This window comes from Symphodus melops (genome assembly GCF_947650265.1).
Source record: "Symphodus melops genome assembly, contig: SUPER_20_unloc_4, whole genome shotgun sequence".
Taxonomy (NCBI): domain Eukaryota; kingdom Metazoa; phylum Chordata; class Actinopteri; order Labriformes; family Labridae; genus Symphodus; species Symphodus melops.
In genome coordinates this window covers 73,425-87,817 of record NW_027636784.1, presented here as the reverse complement: position 1 = coordinate 87,817, position 14,393 = coordinate 73,425, and the positions used below count along the sequence as shown (strand labels likewise).

The 14,393-nt window shown below is 53.7% G+C and overlaps 1 protein-coding gene across 3 annotated transcripts in view; it reads right to left on the bottom strand.

The window, feature by feature from the left end:
- Positions 1-324: 324 nt before the first annotated feature.
- The window catches only part of mtm1 (myotubularin 1), a 29,911-nt gene continuing 15,842 nt past the window's right edge, over positions 325-14,393 (bottom strand). For 2 of the 3 annotated variants that reach the window (XM_079373397.1, XM_079373399.1), the window contains 10 exons: positions 10,950-11,099; positions 7,625-7,810; positions 7,342-7,524; positions 6,908-7,063; positions 6,765-6,812; positions 6,472-6,564; positions 4,168-4,281; positions 2,143-2,319; positions 1,612-1,967; positions 325-1,377 (listed from right to left, as the gene is read on the bottom strand). In XM_079373397.1, coding sequence (XP_079229523.1) covers positions 1,776-1,967; positions 2,143-2,319; positions 4,168-4,281; positions 6,472-6,564; positions 6,765-6,812; positions 6,908-7,063; positions 7,342-7,524; positions 7,625-7,810; positions 10,950-11,099 — 1,299 coding nt within the window. In that variant the 3' untranslated portion in view covers positions 325-1,377; positions 1,612-1,775. The remainder of the gene's footprint in view (positions 1,378-1,611; positions 1,968-2,142; positions 2,320-4,167; positions 4,282-6,471; positions 6,565-6,764; positions 6,813-6,907; positions 7,064-7,341; positions 7,525-7,624; positions 7,811-10,949; positions 11,100-14,393) is intronic. The other variant, XM_079373398.1, reaches the window with a different exon arrangement.

The following is a 14,393-nucleotide window of genomic DNA, read 5'->3' as shown; positions in this document are numbered from 1 at the left end:
TCTTCTGGACCTCGTTTCTGTTTGAACAACCATGGGGGGTAAGGGTCCAGGGAATGATCCAACATGGTGCAGGGACCTCTTACAGGCCTCAGGTGTTAATGAAGGGACCCGGGTGTGTAGGACTTGTTCTTTGTTGCCATGGTTACGATCAGGTATTATTAAAATCATTGAAATTCTGGGATGCTGACGGAAAACCACGCCCCCTAAACCCTAAACCAGCTCCAGATCAGCTGTGAGCGTCCGGGGAGGGAGGACAGATCTGCCTAGCAACACTCGCGCATGTTGGCGGGATAACAGCTGATTGGGTTATTTCTGCTTCCTGTCCCAGTCTGTAAGGCGAGCTGATTGGGTGGCTTCCTGTCTGTAAGGCGAGCTGATTGGGTTACTTCCTGTCTGTAAGGCGAGCTGATTGGGTTACTTCCTGTCTGTAAGGCGAGCTGATTGGGTTACTTCCTGTCTGTAAGGCGAGCTGATTGGGTTACTTCCTGTCTGTAAGGCGAGCTGATTGGGTTACTTCCTGTCTGTAAGGCGAGCTGATTGGGTTACTTCCTGTCTGTAAGGCCACCATGGACTGACTCTACCTAAAGCGTGGTTAATGAGTCACTGATGACACAGCAGCAGGTAGCAACAGGTGTGAAGACGTGTTTGTGTCACAGGTGAGTTGGTGTCACAGGTGAGTTGGTGTCACAGGTGAGTTGGTGTCACAGGTGAGTTGGTGTCACAGGTGAGTTGGTGTCACAGGTGAGTTTGTGTCACAGGTGAGTTGGTGTCACAGGTGAGTTGGTGTCACAGGTGAGTTGGTGTCACAGGTGAGTTGGTGTCACAGGTGAGTTGGTGTCACAGGTGAGTTTGTGTCACAGGTGAGTTGGTGTCACAGGTGAGTTGGTGTCACAGGTGAGTTGGTGTCACAGGTGAGTTGGTGTCACACGTGAGTTGGTGTCACAGGTGAGTTGGTGTCACAGGTGAGTTTGTGTCACAGGTGAGTTGGTGTCACAGGTGAGTTGGTGTCACAGGTGAGTTGGTGTCACAGGTGAGTTGGTGTCACAGGTGAGTTGGTGTCAGGACAGGTTGATGTGCGTCTCGTTAAAGACGGACGTGTGCGTGTGGTTGGTCTCGCTCTTTAACCACAAGACTGACAGGAAGCAGCATCAACGTGGACGCAGCTTTTACAAAACACAGAAGAAGAAACAATGGATCATTTAAAGCCGTGTGTGTGTGTGTGTGTGTGTGTGTGTGTGTGTGTGTGTGTGTGTGTGTGTGTGTGTGTGTGTGTGTGTGTGTGTGTGTGTGTTGAAGCCCTTGGACATAAAGCTGTTTGTGTTTAAGGCTTCTTTGTTCGAGTGTGTTAAAGGCTGTACTGTGACGTATTGCATAAATCTTCATCACCATCATCATCTTCATCACTACTACCATCATCTTCATCACCACCATCATCTTCATCACTACTACCATCATCTTCATCACCATCATCATCTTCATCACTACTACCATCATCTTCATCACCATCATCTTCATCACCATCATCACTACTACCATCATCTTCATCACCATCTTCATCACCATCATCATCTTCATCATCACCATCATCACTACTACCATCATCTTCATCACCATCTTCATCATCACCATCATCATCTTCATCACTACTACCATCATCATCATCATCATCATCAGTGAAATCTAAATCTTATTAGCATTCTGAGTTAGCACTGCATGTTAGCATGACACAAACCAGAACATAAGTGTGTGTGTGTGTGTGTGTGTGTGAGCAGCCCTCAGAGCGGCGTGTGTAGGTGTGTGTACTGCTGTGACGGAGGGGAGGAAGGGGAGGGGGAGGTGTTGGGGGCGGGGCTGTTGGCATGGCGTGGAGAGGGGGAGGAGTCAGAGAGCTGCAGCTCCTCCAGCTTCTTCAAGTACTCGTCTCTGAGCGCCAACAACTCCTTATAGCGCTGCTCCACAGGACTCTGCTACAAGAGAGAGAGGGGGCGAGAGAGGGGGGGGGGGAGGGGGGGGGGAGGGAGGGAGAGAGGGGGAGGGAGGGGGAGAGAGGGGGGGGGAGAAACAAACACAAAAGGGTTAATGTAGTAAATGATGAGAACTTGAAGGAAGTGACCATATTTGGAACATGTGGGAGGAGCTTACCTGCTGTCTCATACGAGGGTTCCAGCGGATGTAGTAAGTCACCCACAGCTCTAGGTGGCGCATGCTGGCCACCGGGTACAGGACTCTGCCGGACTCAGGGGTGTAGAAGGGGTTCAGATAATTCTCCATCTTACTGTTAACCAGAGACCACAGAGACACCGTCTTCACCCGCAGCTCCTGCAGACACAGAGGGGAGGGGCCACCAGGCGTTACTCAGGGGAGGGGCCACCAGGCGTTACTCAGGGGAGGGGCCACCAGGCGTTACTCAGGGGAGGGGCCACCAGGCGTTACTCAGGGGAGGGGCCACCAGGCGTTACTCAGGGGAGGGGCCCACCAGGCGTTACTCAGGGGAGGGGCCACCAGGCGTTACACAGGGGAGGGGCCACCAGGCGTTACTCAGGGGAGGGGCCACCAGGCGTTCAATGACACAGAAGGGAGGGGCCACAAGGCGTTACTCAGGGGAGGGGCCACCAGGCGTTACACAGGGGAGGGGCCACCAGGCGTTACTCAGGGGAGGGGCCACCAGGCGCTACTCAGGGGAGGGGCTACCAGGCGCTACTCAGGGGAGGGGCCACAGGCGCTACTCAGGGGAGGGGCCACGAGGCGTTCAATGACACAGAAGGGAGGGGGCCACCAGGCGTTACTCAGGGGAGGGGCCACCAGGCGTTACTCAGGGAGGGGCCACCAGGCGTTACTCAGGGGAGGGGCCACCAGGCGTTACTCAGGGGGAGGGGCCACCAGGCGTTTACTCAGGGGAGGGGCCACCAGGCGTTACTCAGGGGAGGGGCCACCAGGCGTTACACAGGGGAGGGGCCACCAGGCGTTACTCAGGGGAGGGGCCACCAGGCGTTCAATGACACAGAAGGGAGGGGCCACAAGGCGTTACTCAGGGGAGGGGCCACCAGGCGTTACACAGGGGAGGGGCCACCAGGCGTTACTCAGGGGAGGGGCCACCAGGCGCTACTCAGGGGAGGGGCTACCAGGCGCTACTCAGGGGAGGGGCCACCAGGCGCTACTCAGGGGAGGGGCCACGAGGCGTTCAATGACACAGAAGGGAGGGGCCACAAGGCGTTACTCAGGGGAGGGGCCACCAGGCGTTACACAGGGGAGGGGCCACCAGGCGTTACTCAGGGGAGGGGCCACCAGGCGTTACTCAGGGGAGGGGCCACCAGGAGTTACACAGGGGAGGGGCCACCAGGCGTTCAATGACACAGAAGGGAGGGGCCACAAGGCGTTACTCAGGGGAGGGGCCACGAGGCGTTACTCAGGGGAGGGGCCACCCAGGCGTTACTCAGGGGAGGGGCCACCAGGCGTTACTCAGGGGAGGGGCCACCAGGCGTTATTCAGGGGAGGGGCCACCAGGCGCTATTCAGGGGAGGGGCCACGAGGCGTTCAATGACACAGAAGGGAGGGGCCACCAGGCGTTACTCAGGGGAGGGGCCACCAGGCGTTACTCAGGGGAGGGGCCACCAGGCGCTACTCAGGGGAGGGGCCACGAGGCGTTCAATGACACAGAAGGGAGGGGCCACCAGGCGTTACACAGGGGAGGGGCCACCAGGCGTTACACAGGGGAGGGGCCACGAGGCGTTCAATGACACAGAGGGAAGGGGACACGAGGCGTTCAATGACACAGAGGGGAGGGGCCACGAGGCGTTCAATGACACAGAGGGAAGGGGACACGAGGCGTTCAATGACACAGAGGGGAGGGGCCACGAGGCGTTCAATGACACAGAGGGGAGGGGCCACGAGGCGTTCAATGACACAGAGGGGAGGGGCCACGAGGCGTTCAATGACACAGAGGGGAGGGGACACAAGGCGTTCAATGACACAGAGGGGAGGGGCCACGAGGCGTTCAATGACACAGAGGGGAGGGGCCACGAGGCGTTCAATGACACAGAGGGGAGGGGCCACGAGGCGTTCAATGACACAGAGGGGAGGGGCCACGAGGCGTTCAATGACACAGAGGGGAGGGGCCACGAGGCGTTCAATGACACAGAGAGGATGTTTAGTTCAGGTGTGTCTTACCTGCACGTCTCGTGCGCTCTCACAGTTGTAGAGGAACGTCCCAAAACGACAGCTGTACAGGTGATCCAGGATGGTCAGCAGGAGGCGCTCATTGAACTCAAATGCCGTGGGAAACTAAGAGAGGAGGAGAGGAGGAGACGAGGAGAGGAGGAGGAGAAGAGGAGAGGAGGAGAGGAGGAGATGAGGAGAGGAGGAGATGAGGAGATGAGGAGAGGAGGAGAGGAGGAGAGGAGGAGAAGAGGAGACGAGGAGATGAGGAGAGGAGGAGAGGAGGAGATGAGGAGAGGAGGAGAGGAGGAGAAGAGGAGAGGAGGAGATGAGGAGAGGAGGAGATGAGGAGATGAGGAGAGGAGGAGAGGAGGAGAGGAGGAGAGGAGGAGAAGAGGAGAGGAGGAGAGGAGGAGAGGAGGAGATGAGGAGAGGAGGAGAAGAGGAGAGGAGGAGAAGAGGAGAGGAGGAGAGGAGGAGATGAGGAGAGGAGGAGAAGAGGAGATGAGGAGAGGAGGAGAAGAGGAGAGGAGGAGAGGAGGAGAAGAGGAGAGGAGGAGACGAGGAGATGAGGAGATGAGGAGATGAGGAGAGGAGGAGGAGATGAGGAGAGGAGGAGATGAGGAGATGAGGAGACGAGGAGATGAGGAGATGAGGAGGAGATGAGGAGAGGAGGAGATGAGGAGAGGAGGAGAGGAGGAGACGAGGAGACGAGGAGAAGAGGAGAGGAGGAGAGGAGGAGAGGAGGAGAAGAGGAGAAGAGGAGAGGAGGAGATGAGGAGAAGAGGAGAGGAGGAGAAGAGGAGAGGAGGAGAGGAGGAGAAGAGGAGAGGACGAGAGGAGGAGAGGAGGAGAAGAGGAGAGGAGGAGATGAGGAGAGGAGGAGATGAGGAGAAGAGGAGAGGAGGAGATGAGGAGAAGAGGAGAGGAGGAGAAGAGGAGAGGAGGAGATGAGGAGAGGAGGAGATGAGGAGAGGAGGAGAAGAGGAGAGGAGGAGAAGAGGAGAGGAGGAGAGGAGGAGAGGAGGAGATGAGGAGAGGAGGAGAAGAGGAGAGGAGGAGAGGAGGAGATGAGGAGAGGAGGAGAAGAGGAGAGGAGGAGACGAGGAGAAGAGGAGATGAGGAGAGGAGGAGAGGAGGAGATGAGGAGAGGAGGAGAAGAGGAGATGAGGAGAGGAGGAGATGAGGAGAGGAGGAGAAGAGGAGAGGAGGAGAGGAGGAGAAGAGGAGAGGAGGAGAAGAGGAGAGGAGGAGAAGAGGAGAGGAGGAGACGAGGAGATGAGGAGAAGAGGAGATGAGGAGAGGAGGAGATGAGGAGAGGAGGAGGAGATGAGGAGATGAGGAGAGGAGGAGAGGAGGAGACGAGGAGACGAGGAGAAGAGGAGAGGAGGAGAGGAGGAGAGGAGGAGAAGAGGAGAAGAGGAGAGGAGGAGAGGAGGAGACGAGGAGAAGAGGAGATGAGGAGATGAGGAGAAGAGGAGAGGAGGAGAAGAGGAGAGGACGAGAGGAGGAGAAGAGGAGAGGAGGAGATGAGGAGAGGAGGAGATGAGGAGAAGAGGAGAGGAGGAGAGGAGGAGATGAGGAGAGGAGGAGAAGAGGAGAGGACGAGAGGAGGAGAAGAGGAGAGGAGGAGATGAGGAGAGGAGGAGATGAGGAGATGAGGAGAGGAGGAGAGGAGGAGAAGAGGAGAGGACGAGAGGAGGAGAAGAGGAGAGGAGGAGATGAGGAGAGGAGGAGATGAGGAGAAGAGGAGAGGAGGAGAGGAGGAGATGAGGAGAAGAGGAGAGGAGGAGAAGAGGAGATGAGGAGAGGAGGAGATGAGGAGAGGAGGAGATGAGGAGAAGATGAGAGGAGGAGAGGAGGAGAAGAGGAGAGGAGGAGAAGAGGAGAGGAGGAGAGGAGGAGAGGAGGAGAAGAGGAGAAGAGGAGAGGAGGAGAGGAGGAGAAGAGGAGAGGAGGAGAAGAGGAGAGGAGGAGAGGAGGAGAAGAGGAGAAGAGGAGAGGAGGAGAGGAGGAGAGGAGGAGAAGAGGAGAGGAGGAGAAGAGGAGAGGAGGAGAGGAGGAGAAGAGGAGAAGAGGAGAGGAGGAGAGGAGGAGAAGAGGAGAGGAGGAGAAGAGGAGAGGAGGAGAAGAGGAGAGGAGGAGAGGAGGAGAGGAAGAGAGGAGGAGAAGAGGAGAGGAGGAGAAGAGGAGAAGAGGAGAGGAGGAGAAGAGGAGAGGAGGAGAGGAGGAGAGGAGAAGAGGAGAGGAGGAGATGAATCAAAGTGGAAGCTGCAGTTGATCCTGACAGGATTAGGAGGACAGGTGTGATCCTACCTGTTTGGTCATCTGCCACACACAGTCGATGAACTGAACAAAGATGGGAGACCTGTCCTGATCAGCATGGTTCTTATCTCCGTGTCCTATCCTCTACACACACACACACACACACACACACACACACACACAGACACACAGACACACAGACACACAGACACACACACACACACACACACACACACACACACACACACACACACACACACACACACACACACACACACACACAGATTAATATTGAGACTAAACTTCGATCATTCTGAAGATTACAGTTTTAAAACGTTTCTTACGGATGCAAACTTGTGTCCGAAGCTGATCCACTCTTTCTCAATCAGAACCTGAAACAACGGAACATGGGATCAGTACAGAGCCATGAGTCCAAACGCCATGCAGGTCAGACGCCACGCTCTCCGTGCACTGTACACAAACTGACCTGAAACCCTCGCAGCGTGCGGTAGTGACTGTCCAACATGAGCATGCTCAGCGAGGTGAGCTGAGCCGTGCGGTCCCAGCCGTCGCTGCAGTGAACCACCACCGAGTTTCCACCTGACACCTTATCGGCCACCTGGATGGCTCCTGACAGCACCAGCTGCAGGAACAGGACAGACTCTTTATCAAACTATCAGGAGCAGATTGAAAACATCACAGCATCAGGCCGTCTCAAGTAGCAGTTTGATCCAGCAGAGGGCGCTTGCAGCATGAATTGACCACTGCATGACCTCTTGACCTCTGTAAACATTTTGGCAAAAGAGGGTGAAGCTTCTTTTACAAAAGTGCATAACATATTTGTGCAACTTGGACACTGCACGGTGTGTTTTTCAAGCCTGACGATAATGGAGATTGTGTGGTTAAAATAACTGGCTGTACCTTGATGTGTTCGAGCCAGTGCGTGGACTCTAAACTGGACAGCCAGTGGGACTCCTCCACGTTGGGGTAGACGATGTCTTTGAGTTTCTTCAGGGACTCTCTCATCACGTGGATATTCTGGATGTCCAGGAAGATCAGCTCTGCGTTCTGATACTCGTCACCCTCATAGCCTCCTCCGGTTGCCTGAAGGGGGCGACAGAGGATTGTAGTGAGTGAGGAAGCTTCTGCTGTAGATCACGAGGAGCGGGAACATTAAAAGTGCAGCTGAATCATAAAACCTCACCTTATTGGCCACAGCGTTGACGTTGGGCCGGGCGTCGTAGATGGTGAGCTTGGTGGTGTCATTGGCCTCTCTGATCAGGTCAAGGTAACGCTCATCGTCTTTGTTCCTTTTCCCCGACATCCCCACCAGAGGCTGACTGCAGCGCACGATCACCGCCTGGTTCTCCCTGTGGATCCATGACAGGACCTAAGGAGAACACATACACAGACGTTACAGTCTGTTTACCTGCTGCAGACGTTACAGTCTGTTTACCTGCTGCAGACGTTACAGCCTGTTTACCTGCTGCAGACGTTACAGTCTGTTTACCTGCTGCAGACGTTACAGTCTGTTTACCTGCTGCAGACGTTACAGTCTGTTTACCTGCTGCAGACGTTACAGTCTGTTTACCTGCTGCAGACGTTACAGTCTGTTTACCTGCTGCAGACGTTACAGCCTGTTTACCTGCTGCAGACGTTACAGCCTGTTTACCTGCTGCAGACGTTACAGTCTGTTTACCTGCTGCAGACGTTACAGTCTGTTTACCTGCTGCAGACGTTACAGTCTGTTTACCTGCTGCAGACGTTACAGTCTGTTTACCTGCTGCAGACGTTACAGTCTGTTTACCTGCTGCAGACGTTACAGTCTGTTTACCTGCTGCAGACGTTACAGCCTGTTTACCTGCTGCAGACGTTACAGCCTGTTTACCTGCTGCAGACGTTACAGCCTGTTTACCTGCTGCAGACGTTACAGCCTGTTTACCTGCTGCAGACGTTACAGTCTGTTTACCTGCAGACGTTACAGTCTGTTTACCTGCTGCAGACGTTACAGCCTGTTTACCTGCTGCAGACGTTACAGCCTGTTTACCTGCTGCAGACGTTACAGTCTGTTTACCTGCAGACGTTACAGTCTGTTTACCTGCTGCAGACGTTACAGTCTGTTTACCTGCTGCAGACGTTACAGCCTGTTTACCTGCTGCAGACACGTTACAGCCTGTTTACCTGCTGCAGACGTTACAGTCTGTTTACCTGCTGCAGACGTTACAGTCTGTTTACCTGCTGCAGACGTTACAGTCTGTTTACCTGCTGCAGACGTTACAGCCTGTTTACCTGCTGCAGACGTTACAGTCTGTTTACCTGCAGACGTTACAGTCTGTTTACCTGCTGCAGACGTTACAGCCTGTTTACCTGCTGCAGACGTTACAGCCTGTTTACCTGCTGCAGACGTTACAGCCTGTTTACCTGCTGCAGACGTTACAGTCTGTTTACCTGCAGACGTTACAGTCTGTTTACCTGCTGCAGACGTTACAGTCTGTTTACCTGCTGCAGACGTTACAGCCTGTTTACCTGCTGCAGACGTTACAGTCTGTTTACCTGCTGCAGACGTTACAGTCTGTTTACCTGCTGCAGACGTTACAGCCTGTTTACCTGCTGCAGACGTTACAGCCTGTTTACCTGCTGCAGACGTTACAGTCTGTTTACCTGCTGCAGACGTTACAGCCTGTTTACCTGCTGCAGACGTTACAGCCTGTTTACCTGCTGCAGACGTTACAGCCTGTTTACCTGCTGCAGACGTTACAGCCTGTTTACCTGCTGCAGACGTTACAGTCTGTTTACCTGCTGCAGACGTTACAGCCTGTTTACCTGCTGCAGACGTTACAGCCTGTTTACCTGCTGCAGACGTTACAGTCTGTTTACCTGCTGCAGACGTTACAGTCTGTTTACCTGCTGCAGACGTTACAGTCTGTTTACCTGCTGCAGACGTTACAGTCTGTTTACCTGCTGCAGACGTTACAGCCTGTTTACCTGCTGCAGACGTTACAGTCTGTTTACCTGCAGACGTTACAGTCTGTTTACCTGCTGCAGACGTTACAGCCTGTTTACCTGCTGCAGACGTTACAGTCTGTTTACCTGCTGCAGACGTTACAGTCTGTTTACCTGCTGCAGACGTTACAGCCTGTTTACCTGCTGCAGACGTTACAGTCTGTTTACCTGCAGACGTTACAGTCTGTTTACCTGCTGCAGACGTTACAGCCTGTTTACCTGCTGCAGACGTTACAGTCTGTTTACCTGCTGCAGACGTTACAGCCTGTTTACCTGCTGCAGACGTTACAGCCTGTTTACCTGCTGCAGACGTTACAGTCTGTTTACCTGCTGCAGACGTTACAGTCTGTTTACCTGCTGCAGACGTTACAGCCTGTTTACCTGCTGCAGACGTTACAGCCTGTTTACCTGCTGCAGACGTTACAGTCTGTTTACCTGCAGACGTTACAGTCTGTTTACCTGCTGCAGACGTTACAGCCTGTTTACCTGCTGCAGACGTTACAGCCTGTTTACCTGCTGCAGACGTTACAGTCTGTTTACCTGCAGACGTTACAGTCTGTTTACCTGCTGCAGACGTTACAGCCTGTTTACCTGCTGCAGACGTTACAGTCTGTTTACCTGCTGCAGACGTTACAGTCTGTTTACCTGCTGCAGACGTTACAGCCTGTTTACCTGCTGCAGACGTTACAGCCTGTTTACCTGCTGCAGACGTTACAGTCTGTTTACCTGCTGCAGACGTTACAGCCTGTTTACCTGCTGCAGACGTTACAGTCTGTTTACCTGCTGCAGACGTTACAGCCCGTTTACCTGCTGCAGACGTTACAGTCTGTTTACCTGCTGCAGACGTTACAGTCTGTTTACCTGCTGCAGACGTTACAGCCTGTTTACCTGCTGCAGACGTTACAGCCTGTTTACCTGCTGCAGACGTTACAGTCTGTTTACCTGCTGCCGACGTTACAGCCTGTTTACCTGCTGCAGACGTTACAGTCTGTTTACCTGCTGCAGACGTTACAGTCTGTTTACCTGCTGCAGACGTTACAGCCTGTTTACCTGCTGCAGACGCTACAGTCTGTTTACCTGCTGCAGACGTTACAGCCTGTTTACCTGCTGCAGACGTTACAGCCTGTTTACCTGCTGCAGACGTTACAGCCTGTTTACCTGCTGCAGACGTTACAGTCTGTTTACCTGCTGCAGACGTTACAGCCTGTTTACCTGCTGCAGACGTTACAGTCTGTTTACCTGCTGCAGACATTACAGTGTGTTTACCTGCTGCAGACATTACAGTCTGTTTACCTGCTGCAGACGTTACAGTCTGTTTACCTGCTGCAGACGTTACAGTCTGTTTACCTGCTGCAGACGTTACAGTCTGATTACCTGCTGCAGACAGATCTTATCCTTTCTTGTAGAAAAAGTCCTGAATTTCCCTGAATTTCCCTCGGGATCAATAAAGTATCTATCTATCTATCTAAGTCAATCTAAAATAATGTGGACTCAAACAGGTCCTGGTTCAGGATCCGGTCTCTTACCGGTATGCGTGATCTGGACCTGAAGGCGGCGACTCTCCTCAGGTCTTCTTCTTTGCTCTTAAAGGGAACAGCGAGCACGGTGGGGTAGGTGTCACACAGCTCGTAGTTCTTATTGATGAAGGTGATACGCCACTTATTGTTGGGTAATCCCTGAAACAGACAGAGAGGCTCAGTCATGTGACTCCTGTGGAACTATGATGCGCTCACTGTTTATTTATACAGTCTGTTTGATGATACAGTCCATATCTGTGTCCTTCAAAATAAAATACAGACTAAAGTGAAGCTTTGTCCCTTCTGGGCCTCCGTACATGTGTGAGTGTGTCTGCAGAGACGATCGGCCTTAAAAGAGAACAACTTGTAGTGTGTTGAAAGGGCGGATAACTCACTTCAGTATTGGGGGGAACAAATAACAGACATCTTTTTTTAAGGGGGGGGGGGGGGGGGGGGCAAAGCTGCCTTTCTCTGACTTTATTTAAAACACATTAAAAAATCACTCAGAATCACATGTTTATGATCACATGATTACTGGGGAGGACAATTCAATATTCTTCTAGGATTGGGGGGGTCCGGACCCCCCTGCCCCCCCAGATTTCCACCTATGTGTGTTGATCCTTCAGATATCAAACGGGTGTGGAACAGACTGGCGCTGTGATGGCGTCCTGTTTGTTTGTTTGTTTGTTTGTTTGTTTGTTGCAAAGCTGTGAACCTGTCGTCTAATCGTGTGATTCTGATTGGTACGACCTGTTGCGACCTGTCACACAGGAAGTGGGTACCTGTGCTGCTTCTGCTAACCTGGTTCACTGTGGCTCCCCTGCTCGTCTTTGAAGTCAAACACTGAGGAGCTGTTATTTCTGCGGGACATGGACTACCCAGTTCCAGCGGGTCTACAAAACTGGACCGAGATTCTACCGGGCCAACGCGGAGCTGGCAGCGGGACTGCCCAGAGGAGGAAGCGGGGAAGGAGGGGAGGCGCTAGGCAGAGGCTAAAGGATCTCTCCCATACATCCAAGAGTCCACCGCTACCATCTATCCTGCTCGCCAATGTCCGGTCACTCCGCAACAAACGAGCGACATGCCAACATCTGGTGTCAGTGGGCGTACAAGGACGCCGGTCCGATCTGCTTCACGGAGACCTGGCTTGACAGCACCATCCTGGACTCACATCTCTCAGCGGCTTTGGGTCTCCCTTTCGCTTGGACCGGGACACTGTGAGTTGCCGGAAGAGGCATGGGGGCGGGGTCTGTGTGTCTGTCAATCAGGCGTGGAGTCATAGACTCCAGCTGCACAGCTGATGTGGAACTGCTCGCACTAACTTTCAGACCCAGATACCTTCCCCGTGAGTTTGGTCAGCTCGTGTACGTCCCTCCATCGGGTAATGTGACGCGCGCGGCGGAGGCCGTTGCGTCTTGCGTCCACAAGCTCCATCATCTGGCCTGTGGCGAAGAAGAGCCACCCTGGTACCAACAAAGACTATGGGCCTGTGGCCAAGAAGAGCCACCCTGGTACCAACAAAGACTATGGGCCTGTGGCCAAGAAGAGCCACCCTGGTACCAACAAAGACTATGGGCCTGTGGCCAAGAAGAGCCACCCTGGTACCAACAAAGACTATGGGCCTGAGACATCAGTGGTCATGAAAGGCTGGTCATGGCCCCGCTGCAGGCCGATGTAGGGGTGCTGTACTCAACCTGCTGCATGGAGCCAGAACCCGGCTGGAAAAGACCAAGTCCCACGTCAGCCTGGTCTTTGTGGACTTCTCGAGTGCAACCACACCTCATGGGACGCAACCCCCGGCTCATTCTCTGGGTCCTCTCCTTCCTCACAGAGAGGGATCAGAGGGTCAGGGTCACCTCTTCACTCTGTACACTAAGGACTGTCGGAGCACCACCCCGGGAATAACCTCCATCAAGTACTCAGATGACACAGTCATCATGGACACCACCAACAGAACTGGACTCATTCTCACTGTGGAGCAGGGACAACACATCTAAGACCAAAGAAATGATCACTTACTTCCACCATGACCATTTCACCTCACTTACAGTCAATAATGAAATAATCAATAAGGTCACCTCATATAAGTATCTGGGCTCCATAATCCACCATAAACTCACGACTCTGAACAAATCTTTTCTAAATGTCAACAGCGCCTCTTTTTTCTCCGTTCAGCCCGCTTCACACGGCAGGATTTTAAAATTGTCGGCCGGTTTCCCAAACTTGAGAGAGCACACACATCAACACACAAAATGATTTCACTCGCCAACGTCCCCCGATCAGACGGGAAATCCAAAACCTCTGGAGATCAAACGTGATTCCGGAGTCAACAAACAGGGATCGTTTGTTTTTATCTGAAAACACGTTTTAAAAAGAGGCGTCGGTCAAAGGGGCGGAGACTAAGGGAGCATGAGCTGTAGTACTACGTCACCTCGCTTTCTGATTGGCTCTGCATCACAGTCAACAGGCTCGTGCTCGTTTTCTCCTCGGGGGGGGAAACACCACACATGATGAGAGATCGGGCCAAAACAATCCAACATGTTGAATATCCCTGATTTGAGGTCGGAGCGGTCTGAACACACGGCAGGATGATCTGATCAGATTATCTGATGATGATCGGAGCGTCTTTAAGATTATCAGAAGGAGAGAATCGAGAGCCTTCACACAGCCTGCAGCCTCACTGTGCTGCCTTCAGGGCCCTCAGGTACAGCAGCCTCACTACACTGTGCTGCCTTCAGGGCCCTCAGGTACAGCACCCTCACTACACTGTGCTGCCTTCAGGGCCCTCAGGTACAGCACCCTCACTGTGCTGCCTTCAGGGCCCTCAGGTACAGCACCCTCACTACACTGTGCTGCCTTCAGGGCCCTCAGGTACAGCACCCTCACTGTGCTGCCTTCAGGGCCCTCAGGTACAGCACCCTCACTACACTGTGCTGCCTTCAGGGCCCTCAGGTACAGCACCCTCACTACACTCTGCTGCCTTCAGGGCCCTCAGGTACAGCACCCTCACTACACTGTGCTGCCTTCAGGGCCCTCAGGTACAGCACCCTCACTAAACTCTGCTGCCTTCAGGGCCCTCAGGTACAGCACACTCACTACACTCTGCTGCCTTCAGGGCCCTCAGGTACAGCACCCTCACTACACTGTGCTGCCTTCAGGGCCCTCAGGTACAGCACCCTCACTGTGCTGCCTTCAGGGCCCTCAGGTACAGCACACTCACTGTGCTGCCTTCAGGGCCCTCAGGTACAGCAGCCTCACTACACTGTGCTGCCTTCAGGGCCCTCAGGTACAGCACCCTCACTACACTGTGCTGCCTTCAGGGCCCTCAGGTACAGCACCCTCACTACACTGTGCTGCCTTCAGGGCCCTCAGGTACAGCACCCTCACTACACTGTGCTGCCTTCAGGGCCCTCAGGTACAGCACACTCACTACACTGTGCTGCCTTCAGGGCC